The sequence below is a fragment of the Athene cunicularia genome, assembly GCF_003259725.1.
Source record: "Athene cunicularia isolate RWA chromosome Z unlocalized genomic scaffold, athCun1 chrZ_part1, whole genome shotgun sequence".
Taxonomy (NCBI): Eukaryota; Metazoa; Chordata; class Aves; order Strigiformes; family Strigidae; genus Athene; species Athene cunicularia.
In genome coordinates, this window is record NW_020799142.1 from 159,837 (window position 1) to 180,056 (window position 20,220).

At 36.2% G+C, this 20,220-nt stretch overlaps 1 protein-coding gene across 5 annotated transcripts in view; it reads left to right on the forward strand.

Annotated features, from left to right (window-relative positions):
• Window positions 1-20,220, forward strand: part of LOC113489909 — a 45,845-nt gene that overhangs the window by 2,803 nt on the left and 22,822 nt on the right. For 3 of the 5 annotated variants that reach the window (XM_026865986.1, XM_026865985.1, XM_026865981.1), the window contains exons 2-7: window positions 6,085-6,169; window positions 6,610-6,701; window positions 7,696-10,182; window positions 12,654-12,836; window positions 16,168-16,335; window positions 17,999-18,100. In XM_026865986.1, coding sequence (XP_026721787.1) covers window positions 6,141-6,169; window positions 6,610-6,701; window positions 7,696-10,182; window positions 12,654-12,836; window positions 16,168-16,335; window positions 17,999-18,100 — 3,061 coding nt within the window. In that variant the 5' untranslated portion in view covers window positions 6,085-6,140. The remainder of the gene's footprint in view (window positions 1-6,084; window positions 6,170-6,609; window positions 6,702-7,695; window positions 10,183-12,653; window positions 12,837-16,167; window positions 16,336-17,998; window positions 18,101-20,220) is intronic. The other 2 variants (XM_026865984.1, XM_026865983.1) reach the window with 1 other exon arrangement.

The window sequence follows — 20,220 nt, forward strand, 5'->3', positions numbered from 1 at the left end:
GCTAAGGCAGGGAGTAAGAAACACAGCTAAGACAGACATTTTTTATAACATCACTTTTCTTGCATGTGTTTGGCATAAAATACATTTTTTTTGGCAACAGTCTTGCAGAAATGAATGTTCAGAAATTATTCAAATAAGGTAATAGTGGGAGCTTGATAAAGAGATTCGGAGCATTTTTGTAGGAAAAAAAAAAAAAAAAAAAGCCGCAAAACCAGAAGGTACTTCAATAGGACATACTTGAAGGAGACAAGTAAGAAGTAAATCAATAATGAGCCCTTTTTGCCTACTCTGTATGACATCATTAGACTCTCATACACAACTCATCCTAATGACATTGTTAAGAGTAAATGATCTGTGGGCCATCTGCCTTGGTACATAAAAACTAACAGGTAATATGCCACAAAACACAGGAGAGTGAAAGGAAAAATTCACAAGGAAAAAACAGGCTTTAAGAATAATTTGAGAAGGAGGGGAGGAAATAAAGCAGTGAGAGCCTGGGCCAAACATAGTTGGTAAGTTGAGTAGCAAAGTCAGAGCAAAGATCAGTATTGAATAGAATATTGAGAAACACAAGAAGAGCCAGTGGAAGTCAATGAGAACAAAATTCAGTGTAGTTAAGGTTACCTAAGGGCAATGGAGACAAAAAGTAGGATTCTGTATCCAAAGAGATGAAATTAATCAAAAGGGTTTGACATGGTTGAAATACAGAAGAAAAAAGCACTAGAAGGTTCTTGTTTAAGAAAGGATTGTTCGGGTATTCTGTAAAAGTATTCTACAGTCTGTGAACAGTATAGGATTCAGTGGGGAATTATTCTGTGAGCTGCCACTGAATGTATTTATAGCCATGCATTCTACAACATAAGATACTGAACTTATAAGAAACTTACCATCTGAAACAGCAATTAATATTTTCTTGAAAGAACATTAAATATTTTGCAAATACATTGTGTCACCACTCTGTTCTGATTCAACATTATTAAATACCTGGACTTGTGCTGTCCCACACAATATCCTTGTCTCTAAATTGAAGAGACATGGATTGATGGATACATCAGTCGGTAAATAAGAAATTGGCTGGATGGTCGCACTCAAAGAGTTGCAGTCAACAGCTTGATGTCCAAGTGGACAGTGACAAGTGGTGTTCCTCAGGTGTCAGTGTGGGGACCAGTGCTATTTAACATCTTTGTTGGGGACATGGACAGTGGGATTGAGTGCACCCTCAGCAGGTTTGCTGATGACACCAAGCTGTCAGCACGATGGAGGGAAGGGATGCCACCCAGAGGGAACTTCACAGGCTTGAGAGGTGGGCCTGTGCAAACCTCATGAAGTTCAACAAGGCCAAGTGCAAGGTCCTACACCTGTGTCAGGGCAATCCCATGTGCAAATACAGGCTGAGCAATGAGTGGATTGAGAGCAGCCCTGCAGAGAAGGACTTGCGGGTATTAATGGATGGAAAACTGACTGAGCCAGCAATGTCCATTTGCAGTCCAGAAAGCCAACTGTATCCCGAGTTGCATCAAGAGGATTGTGGCTAGCAGGTCCAAGGAGGTGATTCTATTCCTCTACTCCATTCTTGTGAGACCCCAGCTGGTGTTCAGCTCTGGCGCCCCAAACATAAAAACATGAGTCTGCTTGAGCAAGTCCAGAGGAGGGCCACAAAAATGATCAGGGGGTGGAGCACCTATCTTACAAGAACAAGTTGAGAGAGTTGGGGTTGTTCAGCCGAGAGAAAAAAAGGCTGTGGGGAGACCTTATAGTGGCCTTCCAGTACTTGAAGGGGCCTACAGGAAAGATGGGGAGAGACTCTTTCTCAGGGAGTATAGGGATAGGATGAGGGGTAACAGTTTTATACTGAAGGAGGGTAGATTTGGATTAGATGTTAGGAAGAAATTCTTTAAGGGTGGTGAGGCACTGGCACAGGTTGCCCAGAGAAGCTGTGGCTGCCCCCTCCCTGGCAGTGTCCAAGGCCAGGTTGGATGGGGCTTTGAGCAACCTCATCTAGTGGAAGGTGTCCCTGCCTGTGGCAAGGGGGTTGGAACTAGATGATCTTCAAGGTCCCTTCCAACCCAAACCTTTCTGATTCTATGAAATATTCTCTCCATATTTTCCTTACTTTGTATTAGTTTTTCTCTTGTGCCAGTGTCTCATCATTACTGTAGAGGTTCACTGAACATGCTTGCTTAGAAAGCTTAAGAACACACATGTTTTCACATAAAATATCTGTTTTGTAAGTATTCAAAAGTGAAGCAAAATAACTCCTGTATTCTCAATTTCACTTCCAACCATCATTTTTCAAGAGAACTTTTCCTGCCTAACAAGATTATCACAGTGACATGTGTTAAAAAAAATATTTTGTTATTTTGTTACCGTTATTATCACAAAGCTTTTCATCATCTGCATTATCCTGAAAGAAATGCTATTATGGATGTTATTCACAGTGAAAATGAACACATCCTAGATAGAGCTTTAACTATATTTATGGTGGAGTGTGATCTTTCATTCAAAATTAAGAAGTTATTATTCTGAGCTAACCCAAACAGTGCTGTTTAGAACAACCTGTCATATAGAGCACTATGTCAGTGGATGTTGACTTCCATCCAGTGAACTGCTGTGTCTCTGTTCTCATCTAAACTAATTAGACTAGTGTTCATATAGCGTTCATCTAGTGTCCAGCAGTGGACAGAATAGTCCCTAATGCAGGGTGTTACTCTGTAGTCCTGATGCATCTATCTAAGTCAAGTCAATGGGTCACTCATGTGACTAGGATTGAAGGTGATGAGATTCCTGATTCTGTTAGCACATCTCAGCTGTACGACCAACAAAGCAAGAATAGACAAAGACAATGCAAGGAAAAGAAAACAAAACAAAACAAAACAAAACAAAAAAGACTGAAAAACAAAGAACTGGTGCCTCTTCTGATGTGGTAAACCTTAGAGGAGGAAGCATAAATTAACATACGGAAATGTAGTAGAGACAACAAAACTATTGGCTTCATAAAGGTTCTTTCCAGTATTTACTTTAAAATTGCTTTAAGATATCAACAATTTAACACACTGCATGTATGATTAAAATCATTAATATATAAATACAAAAACATCTGAGAGATGTCTTAATCACAAATGAACAGTGCAAACAATCATTCTAAATTATAATTTTGTTCTACTTACAACAAATTACAGACATAAAAAAAACCCAAACAAATCCAAACTAATGCAGATTAATCATCCTGTTCACCTAGGTGCCTCATCTTTGACCAGACAGCAAAATCTATAATATCCTACCACTCTGAGCAACTTCAATCTGTGGCTACCTCTACGGATGGTTTCACAGCTGCATGCTCAGATTATTAAGTTTTAGAAGGTACTAGATTCTTTCTGACAATCCTGGCATGCAGAGAATCAACATTATCTACCTTCAGTACTTTCAGATTGTCCTATGCCACTAAAAGCTATTTGAATAGCAGTAGAACTAGTGACCATCTCAGACCTAGAATTTATTCTGCAAAGTTTTATGATGTTTTGCCATGACAAAATCTGGCAAAAACATATAGCTCTGAGGAGAAACTTAAACGAATATGATTTTCATTTTAATTGATCCACAATACTTTCTGCCTCCTCAATATTCCATCATCCTTCTTGCAGTATTTCCTCTTTTCTTTTTGGTATTGTTCAGTGGTCTTTTCACTTTTCTACTCCTTCATCCATCTTGAACCATGCTAACCTTATCCCCAAATCATTCATAATTCAGAACAACTCCCAACTGATTACAGTCATGCCTATTATTCTTTCCTACAAAAAGGCCTTAAACAATTTATGTACTAAATATATTCCTGGCCTGTAAGGTGCACTCAGCATTCAGTAAAATGCAGATTTTCTTTAGAGTAATCTGTAGTGCATACAGCTGTACACTTAACTACCAAATGCAAAGAGTAAACCAGGCAAATAATTTTTAACAGCATTTTATCAAGGAAATTTAGCAATTGCACTTCCTAAATTGAGATTAACCATTTAATTACTGACCATAGGATAGGGAAAAAAAAAAAAGAAAGTAGAATTCCTGGGGAAAGACAAAAAACAGTGTAACAAAAGGTAAGTATTTTGGAAAGACAACCATGAAGGTCAAGAAGGAAAAAAGGAAGGGGAAGGAACTGGGTGTGTAGCATCTTCCTTAGGTTGAATTGAGAGAATTCCTAGAAGTAAAAATATTTTCTCAATTACAACTTAATGAAATATAACTGAAACCTCAAGTATCACAATCAGATTTGGAGCTCTGTTTGTCTGTTGTTCTTGTTGTCATAAATATATGCACCAATCTGCAGATCTTACATAACAAAAGACACCTCTATATAGGAGTTTGATACTCTTAACATGCTTGCATATATAACCCTTTAAGAGAATACTGATTTTTATCTGGAACTAATAGACACTGTCTCATATCCAAAACTACAGATAAATATCAGCCCCAGATTTTGCCTCTGTGTCCTTTAAAGCCTTCTATTTGGCTTTAAGATCATTCTTCCCATGGACAATAGAGCTCAGCTGTCAGGTTTGACTGTCTGTCAAGCTTTGAAATTTTACAATATAAACTTTACAAAGTGTCTGCTGTGAAATAAATACAAAACTTTCTCAGTCATTCTAGTGTAATCCAAGAAGATGGAGGAGAATGCCTGCACTTCCGCAGCCAACTAATGGATGTGTTAGTGCACTAGTATATTCAGTCATTTATAGCCTTACACAAAATTAAAAAGTTTTAAGAAGTCAATAACTATTGAAATAATAATTTTTTCCCAGATTTTTGACTAGCTATGTGTAACTGTGTAGCTAGTTTGACTAGCTATGTGTGACTCAGCCTTTCTAGTGTAATCCAAGAAGATGGGGGAGAATGCCTGCACTTCTCTGCAGCCAACTAATGGATGTGTTAGTGCACTAGCATATTCAGTCATTTAGCCTTACACAAAATTAAAAAGTTTTAAGAAGTCAGTAACTGTATTGAAACAAGATTTTTTTCCCAGTTTTTTGACTAGCTATGTGTAACTGCACACAGTGGCATGTAAAATGTGTCTTGTAATGTCAGTGCAATGATTTAAAAACCTTTATCCTAATCCTCATTTTTATAACAAAATCCATACATCTCTGTTACACCAAGTAAACTCACAGCCTGAAAAATTCACTCATGCTCTTTCCGCAATTACTCATTTGATATACTGATGATCATCTAAAGATGGTTATGGCTATTAACATTTGCAGTCAGTTGAATTTTCCTAACATAACTACTGATTTTCAAGACTATCCTGATGATGTATGAGCAGTTCAAACACTTCTAATTTCAGATAATGTGAATTAGCTATTCCAAGGTCGTGTAGAATACAATAGAAAATCTTTGGATTAAATAAACAGAAACACATCCTAACACACTGACTTATTTTGGAAAGTTGATTATTTTCATTATCAAATGAAATACCAATCTCAGAAAATGCTACCAATTCTAATTGGTTAAATAGCGTCTACATCACAATCCTGATGCATGGGATACAGACCTCTTCCATCAATACCATGCCTTCAGTCAGCATTCAGCCCCATTGCATGATAGGATTGGTAGATGACTTCTGGATTTTAGCTATTGTGTTAAATTTGATATAAATGTAAGGTCTCACTTCAGTTATCAACTGCAAGAAACTGACTGATTAGCTAAATAAACATGGATGAAAAACTCAGTTCCTAGTTGAGGGTTTAGGGATTCTTAATTTGTCTCAGATTATTGAAGTACACAAATAGTAGCATCCATAATATTTCCTGTGGGCTAAACCTTCTTTCATATCACGTTTCTTAAGGCCTGTTAAATTCAGACAGTGAAATTTCCCACAGGTCCATGGAGAAACAAAATTAAGCTTTTAAATTTTTATTTTATTGATTTTGTGAAAAGAATACTATTGAAGAATTAATTATTAGAAGTATTCCACTTACCAATTAATTTGAGTGGAATAGGTCTTCAATACTAAGATAGCATTAACAATTAATCTTACATTTAACAAGTTCCCCTATGAGGTGAAAAAATCATCTAAGACAATTTTCTTCTTTCAACAAGCAAACACAAGGGACAACCCAAACTGTGGAATGTAGATTGGTTTTGGTTTGCTCTGCATGAGACTCAGTTATGCACTTAATCCTAGGTAAAGCCTTTTATTCTCCTGTATTAAGTCTGAATTTTTCTCAAGAGAAAAACCAATGATTAGTAAGGATTTCATATCTCATTATGTATATAAATAAAATTGACAAAATCTTTAAAAAGCGGAATTGGATAAAAATAGGCTGGGAAAGGTCAGCCACTGACAAAATCTCACACAATCATCAAATATCGGCTCAGTTCCCACAGCTGAGATCATCAGACCTTGATTTTAAGCTATTATTTAGAAACCTTTGAAAATTTGGTCCCAAACAATCAACAGAATAGAATAGATGCACTATTACCTTCTCTAGCACTTTTCTGGGTTTCATTATAACCAGTCAGTTTTCACATAGGAGAAAACAAATTAAAGAGCCTGAGAGAACTAGAGAGCAAAATTATTCTAGAGAAACTTTCTCATTATTCAATATTTTCCCTCCCACACAGAAGAGTGGAATCCAGATGTCCTCAGTTCTTAGAAATGAGTAGAAAAAGAAGAAAAATCTGCAAGGGCAGAAAGAGCTCTGATTCCAGAGAATGTAAGTTTACATAAATGTTTAACTTGAAAAACATCAGAATCATAGGTGGTTATTCTCCATTTACTCATCAAGATAGAAATCCATCTTTGTGCCCCAATGTTTGTCAGATTGGAAATATTTACACTCAAGTGTGGGTACATACAGATAATGTCTTGATGAGGCTAGTTGTTTTAGTTGAGTTGCTATCCTAGCTATATCTGGCAGTCTTTCTTAAGATGTTGATGTTTAATTGCCTCAAATTTTCGGCATTCTTGCTGTAAATTTCTCAGTGTTGTCTAACAGCTTGTTCTAATCCTACTTAGGTAGATGTCACTGTAAACTGTTATCCTCTAATGCACATGGCCTATTCTAAAAAAAGCCCAAGCAAAGCAGAATTTTATGTAATTGTATGAATGCCATGAAATCTTGCCTAGTACAGCTCCAGCCAGAAAACAGTATTTTCTTCTGCTTCGAACAGGGAACTGTGGCTCATATCCTCCTGGCAACGTGCCACTGATCTGCTGTATGATTGTGACAGTATTCATTATCCCTTTGTTTGCTCATCTGTGAAAGGATTATAAAAGTCAACTTCCATGTAATTTACCCCAAAATGCAAACATGCAATGGGATATTGATTGTCCCAGTGTGTTCACAGGAATGAAGTAAATACTGAGAGAAGTAATGAAATTTAAAAGGTAGATTTTTCTATATGCAAATAGAATACCTTATCCTATAACAACTGTAAAACTTTCTGAGAAAAAAAAAATATTAATTTCTTCCAGTCAGATTGAATTAACATGGCCTACCCTGTTTATCTGACTTCACATTACTTATCAAATACTTAAGACAGAAGAAGTTAATAAATGAAAAAAATAATGTTGTAGAAAATACATTACACGTTGAGGATAGAATAGGCATTTTCTATGAAAAGTGTCTCAAAGCTTATCAGACATTTGTGACATTTCTTAACAAATCATGGGAAAAACATTTTTTTTCTTTTTTTACCTTAAATTAGATGAACAGTTGTCACCCATTTGTAAATGCCAACAAAATGTAGGAAACCTTGGAAATAAAGCAGATGAGGCTCTGGCTCACTTCACCGAGCCAGTGGATGTAAAAGGTACTGAAGAAGATGGAAAAGATCATGAAAACAAGAATCAGAGTAGCTCAGATGCCTCTGAAGATAGAGACCTTGATACCGTATCAGACAGCGAAAAAGAAGGAAAGAAGGATAAGAACCACCCTTCCCAAATGTTCTCTCCTCAGCAAGATGAAATCCTAGCTACAGTAACTTTTGGTGAATCAGAGGGCTCATCTACAGGAAAAATTACATTGTGGGGCAAGCCAGACTCTGCAGAGTCCATTAGCTTGGCTACTGGCAAAATTACTGCTGAAGTAAAATATGGTTCTTTTAATGTGAAAGTAGAAATTAAGAATGTTTCTTTGTTTGATTCTGAAACAAAACTCATAGCTGAAAAAAGGAAAAGTTCAAATAACAATACATGTTGCCAAGAAAGACACCAGAGAAGCCAGTGTTCAAAGTGTTCCAAGTACCAGTGTTCTTCAACTGACCATTCAGCAGAACACCATGGGAATTACAAGGAGTCTTCTAAACATAAAATTCAACGTGCCATCAATAAAAATTCCTCCCTGAAAATGAACATTGAATCAAATGAAATTAAAGTGGAATATACCAATAGAAAGAAAAATCTAAAGGTTAACATCAAACCTGGTGAACAGGCACACAGTAAAACCCGCAACAGGAAACATGAAGATATATATTGGATTGAAACAGATTACTCTGTAACAGAGGCACCTTGCAATACAGATTGTGACTCATCTTTTAACTTTTATGAAAAAGTAGACTATACATTCCCAGATGGAAGTACACTTCTCCCTCCACCTAAAGAATTTGCTGACTGTGACAAAATGCATTTGGATACAATTGCAGAGGGGATATCTTCGTACCCTGTTAATGACAGAAAGGAATCTGACAGCCTCTCTACAACCTTGAGAATCAGGGGGGAAGAAAGTTATTTCCATAAACATAGCAAAAAGGACTATGAAGACCACACCAGTGAAAACTTATCAATTTTTTCAAAAGATAAAATACTTTTCTCAAAAATAAATACTACAAATTATCTTGTAGCTAGTAATACCTTTAATAACCCAAACACTGGGAAGGAGTATATCAGTAAGAACAATGAACTAGGTCAAGAAAGAAAGAAGTGTGACAAATGGAAAGACACAGGGCAAAAACCAGCAAGAAGAAAGTCTTTCCCAGATACTACCCTTGATGCATCATCACTGGTTCACCCTAGAAGGGATTCTGGGTTTTATTCATTGCCATCCTTAAAAGTATTGCCTAAGGAGACCAAAGCAGGAGATGCCTATAACAGGAACTCACATGTTCATATCAGCTATACAGAACTTTCTGAATGTCCTGACTTGACCTCCTCACTGAGAAGTTTGAGAGGTCTTAAGTCTTCATATCAGTATGCTTTCACGTCATTTGATCATAATATTACCGTTTATCCATCTGAGCCTGAAGAAAGTCTAGATGGCACATGTTTACTGAATGACTGTGCAGACTCTGTGGGGCAAGGTGAAGAAAAAGAAGAAACATTAGGGGAGAGTCTTCATTCCAGTGGTGCTATAAATGAGAAAAAAGAAAATGGACATGAGGAGCCTCTGAGAAACTTAGCCATATGGGAAGAAGACTCTGAGTCTACCAAAAATGCTTTAGATGAAGGGACACCAGAGTACAGCCATCTAGAAAAGCACATTGAATTACAGAGCAAAGCTCAGCTAGTAGAGGTCTCTTCACATTCTAGAAGCTCTTTGTGTGAAACACATAATGTCAAGAAAAGTGCTAATAATGCATCTATAGAAAGTAACCCACATCAGCTTGCAGCTTTACATCAAAATGTTCACCTACCCCCTGCAGAGCCTGAGGTAGCAAAAAAAAGGAGAGGGTCAGTAATCACTGTGATAACTGGAGAATTAGAACGAAGACTTATCCAAGGTGACACTAAATTAATACCTGATTTTTTTGACTCTGCATTAAGAAAAGAGTCTAAACTTCCCTGTAGTATACAAGAAAAATCCTTGCTGTCATCCTTGCTATTAGATCCTGAGGAGCATAACATAAATAATGAATCAGAAAGCTTTTCAGAGATACAAGACATATTTGGGGATATCCTTGTTGAATCTGATTGCCGTAGTAATTCCGCACAGGCTGCCATATTATCTACCTCTTTGGCATATACAGAAAAGAAAGAGAATTTCCCAGAACAGTCAAATGTCGAGGAAAGACCAAAGAATTTTTGCAGTAAAGAGGCAACTGATGATAGCTTAAAGAGAGAGTCTGAAGCACATCAACTACGTCAGTTAGCCAAATCCAACTCTGATGAAGTTGAGAAAAAAAAGATTGAAATGAAAGAAGATTTTCATCAGAATGCAGATATTCCCCCATCATCAGTAAAACAGATTAGTCAGAAAGGTAGGTGTTATAAGACTTCAGGAGTTAATATCATTTACACACCTTTTGCATAGGTGGTTTATTGCTTTGGTGAAATTCAATTTTTTTTTTAAAATGAAGGTATATCATAACTTTACAAAAAGATTATACTGGCTTGCTAGACCATTTGGTTATAATATACAGTTATTGTGTTGAGGATCCTAGGAGCCATCTTATATAGCTAAGTAACTTAAATTAAAAATAAAGACAATTTTAATTCAGCTTTGCTCAAGAAGTGGGTTTCATACATTAAACAGCCCATCCTATGCATCTAGTAAGAAAAGCAAACACCAAAACAGGAAGGTTTTTTTTGCAGTTGACATGTGGCATGAACTCAGAGGTCTAGTCAGTGTTTAAAACCATATAAATCTGGTTTTGGAATCCATGTGATCTAAGCAAATACTAAATTCTGAGTACATCTCAGTCCTAATTTTGGCTGAGTCTTTACATGTCATGGAATGACCATACTAGATCATTTAACTTTCTTTCTCCTCTCTTTATGTCATTAAGAAAACTGCTTATGAAAAATAATTGGTTTTAATAGTTTATCTTTTACAGAATTTCTTGTATTCCCTTCTGTAATACATCTACTCATATCCATAACTGGTCATTTAAAAGGAGTGGTGTAAATTATAAAAATGTAAAGCCATAATGGGAACTGCACACTACAAAGTAAGCTTCTTACATTGTGAATATGTACACACACATATGAGAGTGTGTGTTTTTGAAATATCACTCCAAACACTTTAATTTTTTAATATTAATCAAGTTATATACAAATTTAACTCAGATTGTCCTCTCCAAAAGAGAATGTTTCCAGCAGGTTTGGAGGCTAGGAGTTCTATACTGTTGAAAAATAAATGGGAAAATGTCTTCAAAAATCTTAGTAAAAAGCATCAGAAAGTTTTTAATAATCTTACTGGTATGTCCTCCAAGGTTGTCCTGTTTGGCACTGGTAACGGAAATTTCAAAAATACCTGAAGTTTATATAGACTATATAGATATATAACTAGATATTGCTATATAGATCAATATCTAAAATACTAAAATAAATAGAGAACTAATTCAATAGAATCTCTTTAGAACAAGATATAGAAAGAAGACACTGAAGGAAGCTTACATGCTCAAAAACTTTGACTTCTCATACATTAGATCTCCGCGGTTAAACTCACAGGACAGAAGTGAGTTGTATTTATTTCTTGCACTTTGATTTTATTCTTTCCTCTCCCTTCCACCTCTTGCTAAGAATTATCTATGTGTGTTCTTTCTCTAATCTATCACCTCACCTGGTCTGTAACTTTTGTCCTCTTTTGGTGTATGGCAGTGTTTTGATTTTCCATCTGTGTTATTGTTAGCAATGCTGTGGAGGTCCCATCTTAAAGGAGTAAATGTGTACATCCGGAAAGAAGTATAAGCATTTAAAGTTTTAAAACTTGTTAATATGAAACGAAGTCCACTTGTAATGTGGGAATACTAGCCTACCTAGTCAAGACACTGAGCAATGTGGGACTTGCTGTGTTCGGTAATTCAGTGACACTGGAAAGTATATGTGTCATTTTTTAACAAAGAGTGAGAGCATCTAGAACTGAGGAGAAAAACAGATGCAAATGTTGTAAAGAGGATGGGGGAGAGGAGTCCAAGCAACCTAGAAGTCTGCTGGTGCTGTGGGAACTTACTTATTATCCGAGGGGCAAGGACTCATGCAAAGGGCACTAGAAGGGCACTACAAGAAATTGGTTTCCTAACTCTCAGCAACAGTCAGCTGCCCTGGAGAAGGGGCTCAGTGGCACACATCTGTGATGGAGATCTGACTGAAGTCAGAAAGAGGCTATTGAGCCAAGAGAGCACTTAACACAACACTGTTGAGGCTGGGCTCACTTTCTCCCTATCTATCCTTGCCGGTGGATTCAGTTGCATTTTCAGAATGGAATCCAGCACAGTCTGCTTTCCAATTGTTGTTTTAGCTCAAAATAGTAATACAACAAATAAATTTTTACTGCCCTACCTAGTAAGAAACTGAAAGTTGATAGATATATTCTCCTTTTATCTGTGTGTGCATCTTTCAAGATTTTTGATGATTAAACAATACTTCATATATCTACATACTGGCCACTTCAAAAATGTATGAGTACTTGTAAATAAAATCTATGAGCAATTCACATGTTTTTGCATAAAAATGGTGCCATACAAATGACTGTCTAGGTATTTAACTACAGATACAACTACCACAAGGTAATCACATACACTTTTCTCTGCATGAAGACCTCAATTAGTCTAAAATATATACTTTCAGTATTACTATATTATATATTATAATATATTTTCAGTATTATTTGCTGTTTTCACTTCTATGTTTGGCTAGGTTATTCTCCTGTTTAGAATGTGAAAATTTTAAACAGTGTAATTGCTTAAGTTATCTTGCGTATTCCTTACAATGTCTGGTTATAATTTAGACTTGAAATCAGAAATGAATAAAACCAGAAAGCTGCCTTTGATGAAAGACACCAGAGCTAGTGATAGTTCCCAGGAAGAAGCAATAGACCAGTGGGCCAGGAGACGGAAACAGTTCAAAGACAGCAAAAAATGCAGTTCAACTGGAGGAAGCTCCATAAACAGCACAATTACTGAGGGATCAAGTGAGTACTTTAGTCTTACAATTCTATTCTTTCTCCTTCGTGTGACTGACACTCTGTTTTCAGCTAAGAAAACTCATAACTTCAGTCTATGTCTTAGTCATTATGATGAGCAAGCATATTTTATCCAACTGAACTGTCCCTCACTTATGGGAGTTAGTATCCTCTCTCCTTCATATAACCAAGTGAACAATCTGACTGAATAACAGTTGTTTGTACCATTCTTGTACATATGCAACTAATGTTAAGACAAGGTCTAAGCACAGACAAACAGGTAATTACATACAGCAGCAACTTTGAGAGTGTAATGAAAGCCATACTTCTGATGCCCACTTTGCTTATGTCAAGGCCACGGTGAGCTGAGAGTCCTCTCCTAAGATTACCACCTGATTCACCTTTGTGTTCAGGCTGTTGTCTAGATTGTCCTTCATGCCCCTCTAGTTACTGAAACAGTTAGTCCCATAACTGTCTCATTAAGAAATCTGTCACCTTGCTATATGCTCATCAGCTTAAATCACATGGGAAGGAATTTTAAAGAGTAACTGTTTAATGAATTTGCACTTCATGGAAGTGGAGTCCTCGAGGAAGGACTGCACAGTCTAAGAGAGAACATATGTGTTACTACTTACTTCACACCACCTTTGACTCCTGTTTTGCTATTTTAGTAGTGTAAGAAGTACTTTGATGAAGAAATATGCACTTCTCTGTGGAAATATTTTGTGCTGTGATGGTTACTTCTGATGAGGGAAGTTTTATCTGTAAATGTGTAACCTCCTTTCTGAAGAAGGTTAAATGGAAATATATAGTAGACTGAGAGCTGTAAGGCTTCAGTGCAGGTCCAATAGAAGATAAACTGTAAATATGTTCTGTCTGTGTGCTGAAAAGGTAAGTCCTACATCAGCAGGGCATCAAGTCACTACCTAAACACAGGTGTCATTTGCCAGATGAGATGCCTACAGGCAACCCATGCCTTTTTAAAGCAGTTACTGAATGTCAAGTGAGATACCTTAAGGCATCTAATATGGTACTAGCCACCTGTGATCAGATAACTGAATCAATCCTTAACTTTTTAATGCCTGTTATTAAGGGATGAATGATGTGTCACATGAAAATTAAAAAGCTGTTTAATGGTAGCAGTTTCCATGCTTTGCCCCTAAGACAAATTCAAGTCCATGGCAAAGAGATTAGAAAGTTACCATGTCAAACCACCAAAGCTCAAAAACCTACCAGGAGATAGATACACCAAGATAAACTGTTCACTGATTTCAAAAGTAGTATCTGTTGAATATAAGACTGGACCATTCATTTTACTAGATGAGACACATGCTGATATCAGAGAAAATAAAATAAATTTTAAAAAAATTTAAAAAATAAAAATGAATAAACAAACAAACAAACAAAAAGACTAAGTTGCAAGAGCTAGAAGATTTTGGTAGCACATGGCATGAACCTGAAGTGGTCTCCAAAACAGGTGAGTGAGCAGACAATTCTGTCACATCTTAGTATATAAACATTTTGGATAATATGCTACAGGCCTGAGCCTTCTGTCCTTTTTGGTTTGGTAGCTAAACTGTTCACTGGTGTTTGCAGACTTGAGACAACTCAAATCAGTATCTGGAAGCTGCAGCTCCTAATGTGCTTACTTCCAGCAGCTAAGAAGAACCTAAGTGCAGCTTATTCCTGATGCTCATAAACTGCTCAATTTGACATCAGTGCTGAAAGCTCAAGGTGGGGAGAGGTGAAAAGACATTCAAGAAGTGTCTTGGCATAATTCCATAAGACCAGCATAGCAGCATTTATTTCTCTGGTTTTGACTATTTGTCAGATTTTAAGTTCTAATGCAATTATAACAATTCTGTATCAAACTGGCAAAAAACTGTGCTGTACTGAATTGCTTGTTGCTAGTATAGTTTTTCTTAATTTATAAATTCCTGATAGCAAGCTAAGATGTGCTTTAAACATATCATCCTAGTAGTATATATTTATTTGCTTATTTTTATTTATTTACTAGCAGCTTTTTATACAGTTAATCATGTCATCTTTTTATATAGTTAATCATGCCACCTCAGACTTTCTGTATAAGGGAGGTCAGTGGATGTGGAGTATTTTTCTACATAGACACAGTTACGCAAACTGTCAAAGTGAAAAAAGACTACCATTTAGATGTATTCAGGAAGTAACTTGCTGAACAAAACTAAACAAAGGTTAATTTTACTTTTCTGTTTTGAAACAGGAAATCATTGCCACATCAAACACAGGATAAACTAAGCAAACAGATCCTTTCTCCAGCTGCATTATACTAGCTGTGTTTTGTACTGAAAGGAATATGATTTTTTTTTTCCCAGCAGATAATTTATAATAAAGCATTTTTTCAGTCTATCTGTTAGTGCAGTCTCTGATGGTCTATACATTTATGTACTTTTCACCATCCAGTTTTAGATTGGAAGTTCCAGCTCTCAGACTGCTTGAGAAATTGTCATACTATTGCATAGCCTTTTTCTTCACAGTCAAACTGCTGTTTATAGCCTGCCTGTCACATGTTCAGCTGCCTGAGGTCCTATATCCTTGTGAGCCTGAACATTATTTCTTTTTCCTTTAGCGGAGCATTAGAGCTTTCCTCCCTCTCCATGTTTATCTGGGTGACATGGTTTGACCCAGTGAACTCACTGAAAGACTGTGAATGCAAATTAAGACAAAATATGAACCTGAAAATCCTCATTACAACACATGTAACATCATATAAATATTCAACAGCCTAGGAAAAGCCAGAAGTTTTATGTTAAACAAAAACAAAATGCAAACTATTATTTCCTCACCTCCTTTTTAATAAAACTAAATGCATAGATCTCAAAGAGCTAAGATTAAGCGAACTTCAAATATGGTCATAATTACCTGAGTCATCCCAGTTTTTTTCAGTTTGTCTTTTTTCTTCCCATATGCACTAATCTCATATTAAATTTCTAGAAAATTTGTTTGGTTTCCTAATCAAATGGGCTGCATAAGAAAGTTTAACAATTGGCTAAAGCCTGACCTCTTAAAGAGGTGCAAGCTCTTCTTTCAATCATTTGCATTAAGACTTCACTTGGCATTTGTGGTTTTAATTCACTTGGCATTGAGTTCAGTATGCAATAGCATCCAATATTGTGATCTTATATTTGTACATCTTTGCAGACTGCCCCTTTAACTGCAGCAAAATTGCAGAACTAAGTACAGACGTTACAAAGAGTTCATTAAGAAGTTTGAGGCAATAATTCCATGCTGACTGGATGAGGTCTGTTATTCTTAATGCATTTTCCCTACTGACATTCCTTTTAATTGTTTTATCTTATGACAGTAATTTCAGAGGATGCTCGGTCAGTAGATCTGAGACTACATTCTGAAAATGAGGACAGAGGCTTTTATTCAGAAAACTTTCATTCTGCTTCCTGGGTTTTCAGAGGAGATGATGTATCTCCGGATAACAGTCCTAGATGTCTCAGCAAAAGGCCTAGACCAGTGGCAAGTAAGTTGTCTAAAGCAGCAGGTAATAAATGTCATAAAACTGTATTTATTGGGAGAATTCCATGGCATCAGCTTTTTGGAGTAGATTCTGAAGACAGGAAAAAGAGCAATCCAAGGAGCTAAAAGGTTATAAGAAAAAGTAAGTAGCTCTTATTTAGCTACTCTCTTTCAAAATGTCATAATTACTTGACAAAACTGATACTGTGATAAGGGCAGAAGCAATGCAATTTCATAACTTCTCCAAGCATGGCAAAATCATAAGAGAGCTATTTATGGACATAAAATATTACAATGTCAGAAAACCTGTTCTACATCAACATTTCAAATATAGTAGATCAAGAAAGAAAAGAATCGAGTTTGCTATGGGCATGAAGGTTTGGTTTATGTGTAATTTAAATCCTGTCATGCAAACAAGTATCGTGAAAAACTTTTTCAGGGGGATGCAAGGTTTCCCTTCACTTTTCAAATTTTAAGTTACTGAAAGTTAACAGAGTTCAAAGAACTAATACAAACTGAAACACCCTGTAGCTTTCCAGGAGATAGTTCTTTGATGAAGCTCATAAATCATTCACAATATGAGAGAAAACAAATGTCCTCTATAAATCTCCAGATATGAAAAATCTCCCTTGAAATATATAAGAATATTCTGGGGAGCCATTTTTATTGCCTCTTCCCCATGGGAGAGCTCAGAAGTTCAGTGAGATCATTAAAGTAGGGATTGAAGTATACATGCTCTTTTAAACAGGTAACATAAATTGGTCTGCTAGTAAAGTAACCTTTAAAGTAATTCCTATCTTCCAAATAGTCTACAATTTGAAGACAAAACAGCTGTCAAATTATAAAGTTGCCCCGCATTAAACAAATACAGTAAGACAGTCAAATGATCAAAAGCAGACACCCTGAGAATTCATATTTATTCTGAAGTCCTTCATGAGTATAAGATATGCTAATGAGCCAGACCATTTGAGACACAATAATAATACTAGACCCTGAGAAAACATTGGAAGTAGGCAATTAGACCCTGGTCTTCCTTTTTACTCCTTCTCCCATTTATGTGTTAAATTCTACTGACTTGAAAGACATTTCACATGGGTATAGCCATGGTGTCAGGAGATGCCAGTGTGGTTGGGGTGTTGGACTAGAAGATTGGAAGGTAGTGGAAGCAGGGTGCAGACAGGAATGGGTAAACAAAAGGAAAAATTGGTATCCAAAAGACCTTCTAAAATACAACAATAAAACTACAAGAAACGTATTTAAACTCATTTAAGAATTTAGAGCTTATTTTGTCTTTGCAGTTTAGAAGTCTGACAGTGAGAGCAGGAACAATTTTCTCTCTCACAACACCATTGGTAGAGTAGAATATGTGAATGATTCTCCACCTCTTCATTACAAGTTCCAGGCACTTAAACTGCAGATGAAAGCACACTTCATTGATGCTGTCTGTCTTTGTCCTGACATGAATGACATTTAATCAGTCATGGCATGAGGGAGGTACACACTGGCAGAGGAGCAGCACCAAACAGCTAGGAGTAAAGCATCCCAGCCATTTGCAAAATCAATAACTGTCAGTGCCTATAGATAAGAAGTTTTAAAACCAGACTGCTGCTTGTTAAATTGAACTTGGCTTGTACAGAAAAAGGGATATATTTTTTCCTATTTTGCAGTTCGCGAAAGAACAGTGAAGATTGCTAAAGGAACTGGAAATTACCCTTGGGGTTTCAGGATCCAGTTCTCAAAGCCTATCCTTGTGACTGAAGTAGACACAAGTAAGTTGTGTTGGTACTGGTCAAATTATCTTATAAAAATGTATTAAAATAAATATATAATATTTAGTAATATATATTATCTACATCATATAGAACATCAGTTTTATAATAATATGTAATATAGACATACATAAATAATATTGGTTGTAAGGTGTTTAGTGACAGGTCCTTGAGCTGCTCATGACAAAGTATCTTAGGGACCCCATATGCCTATGGTAAACCAGTCTCCACTGTTCTGTGTTCTTCCCTGCCAGTTGGTACCGTATGCAAGTGTCTGCATCCAGCCTCTCTCCAGATGTAAAGTCCAAAACTTTTGGGAACTGACATCTGTTAATTACAACAGATTTAAGAATGAAATGAAGGATGCAGTGACCCTCAATATTTCCAAACCTCTTATTAGCTGGGGAGACTTCTGCTTGGATGGGTTTCCACTGAGCCATCTATAATTCTTAACAGACATTCTATTAACTTCTGCGGAGCAGTCTGATCATTGTGAGGAACTCCAGAAGAAACTGGCAAAACTGAATGAGTGAGAAAAAAAAAAAATGGCAGATGAGTGTCAACAAAGATTAAATGTGAGATAATGCTTCTAAACAGAAATTATCTATACCATGTCTACATGATGGAGAACATAGTATTGGCAGTGACACTCAGGAATGAGATCTTGGGAGTCACCACTGAAAGGTCTCTGAAATCATTGGCTCTGTGTGCAATGGCAGCCTAGAAATACATCTAAAAGCTGGCTCTGTCTGTACTAGCAGTAAGAATGAGACACAGAGAGTCACATTCATTTTGTTGCTGCCTAAACCTTGATTCATCCAAATCTAGAGTATTGTTTGCTGTGCTGCTTTCCGTATCCTCAGGATTGACAGAGTAGAACTAGAGAAGGAGCAGAAGGTACAGGAGACCCTGCCAGATTTCTAATATCAAAGGCATATATTAAAAAAAAAATGTCATCGTAGACCAAGAATGCCAGTGCACACCCTCTAACAAGACATCTAAATATAGCTCTGTCACTTTACCAGCATTGTGTTTTATATTGTTCAGCTTCTTGACAACGCTGGGAAAGCCTGTGAATTCAGAAACCCATGAATCCATTAGTCGAACCCATCATTTTAAAAACTGCCTGCTGAGCTACTAAATAGGGTCATCATTAAACTCCACTAGGGAAGATCAGAAAAGTCAGAAATCTGAGCCAGGGAGCAACATGCACAGAAAAAAAAAAAAAATCTGAAAAGGTCAACACTTTACTAATACTTTAGAAGTCTGACTTGTATTAGAAACCCATACACTAAAGTGGCTATGTAATGTTCTTCATCCTGAAATAGCTACTTAATTTTAGTCCATCATACATATTTTTATAATTCTTGAGACTAGTAATCTTCACAGTATAACTTATGTGAAAATTTACTGTGAACAAGAGAAAGTAATTTTGAATTAAAAACCTTCTTCTGCTCATCAGAATATTATTTTTGACTGCAAGGTTAAGGATCAGTATTATTCATTGCTGATTATTTTAAGAAAACAAAATTACTCAGCTCAGCCATCATTTGTCTTAATAGCACAACTGTGACAATGTGTGTGTGCCTGGACAACTAGCTGTTATTATCAGATTGCTTGGAATTTCAGTATCTATCCATACAAAGTTATCTCTGTTGCAAAGAAATGTTTCTTCTCTCTAGAATTGAAAGTTTTACATGATTTCCCAATTGTAAACATACAGATTCCCTTAGGGTTGTTTTGTCAAAGAGTATAATATAACCTCAGAAGAGGTCTTTCAAATTAGAATGTGGGAAAATGTTTTACCTAAATATAAATCGTAGGTCATGCACACATTAGCCCTAATACCTACTAATAAAAGTTAAGTATAGCTACTCACATTGTATATCACTCTTCTTAAATTTACTTGTATGTTTGTATGTTTTCTTTTCAAATGCAGTTGCTTTAAAATAGGAACAACAAAAAGTATTTTTTAAAGACAAATTTATAATAAAATTCTGGTTTCTCGAAATATTACTAATTTTATTAAAACAGACAAAAATTGCATTTGTATCTTTTTTATTACACACTGAGACATTTTAATAATATTTTGAAGACTGCTTATGATCATAAAGTCTTGT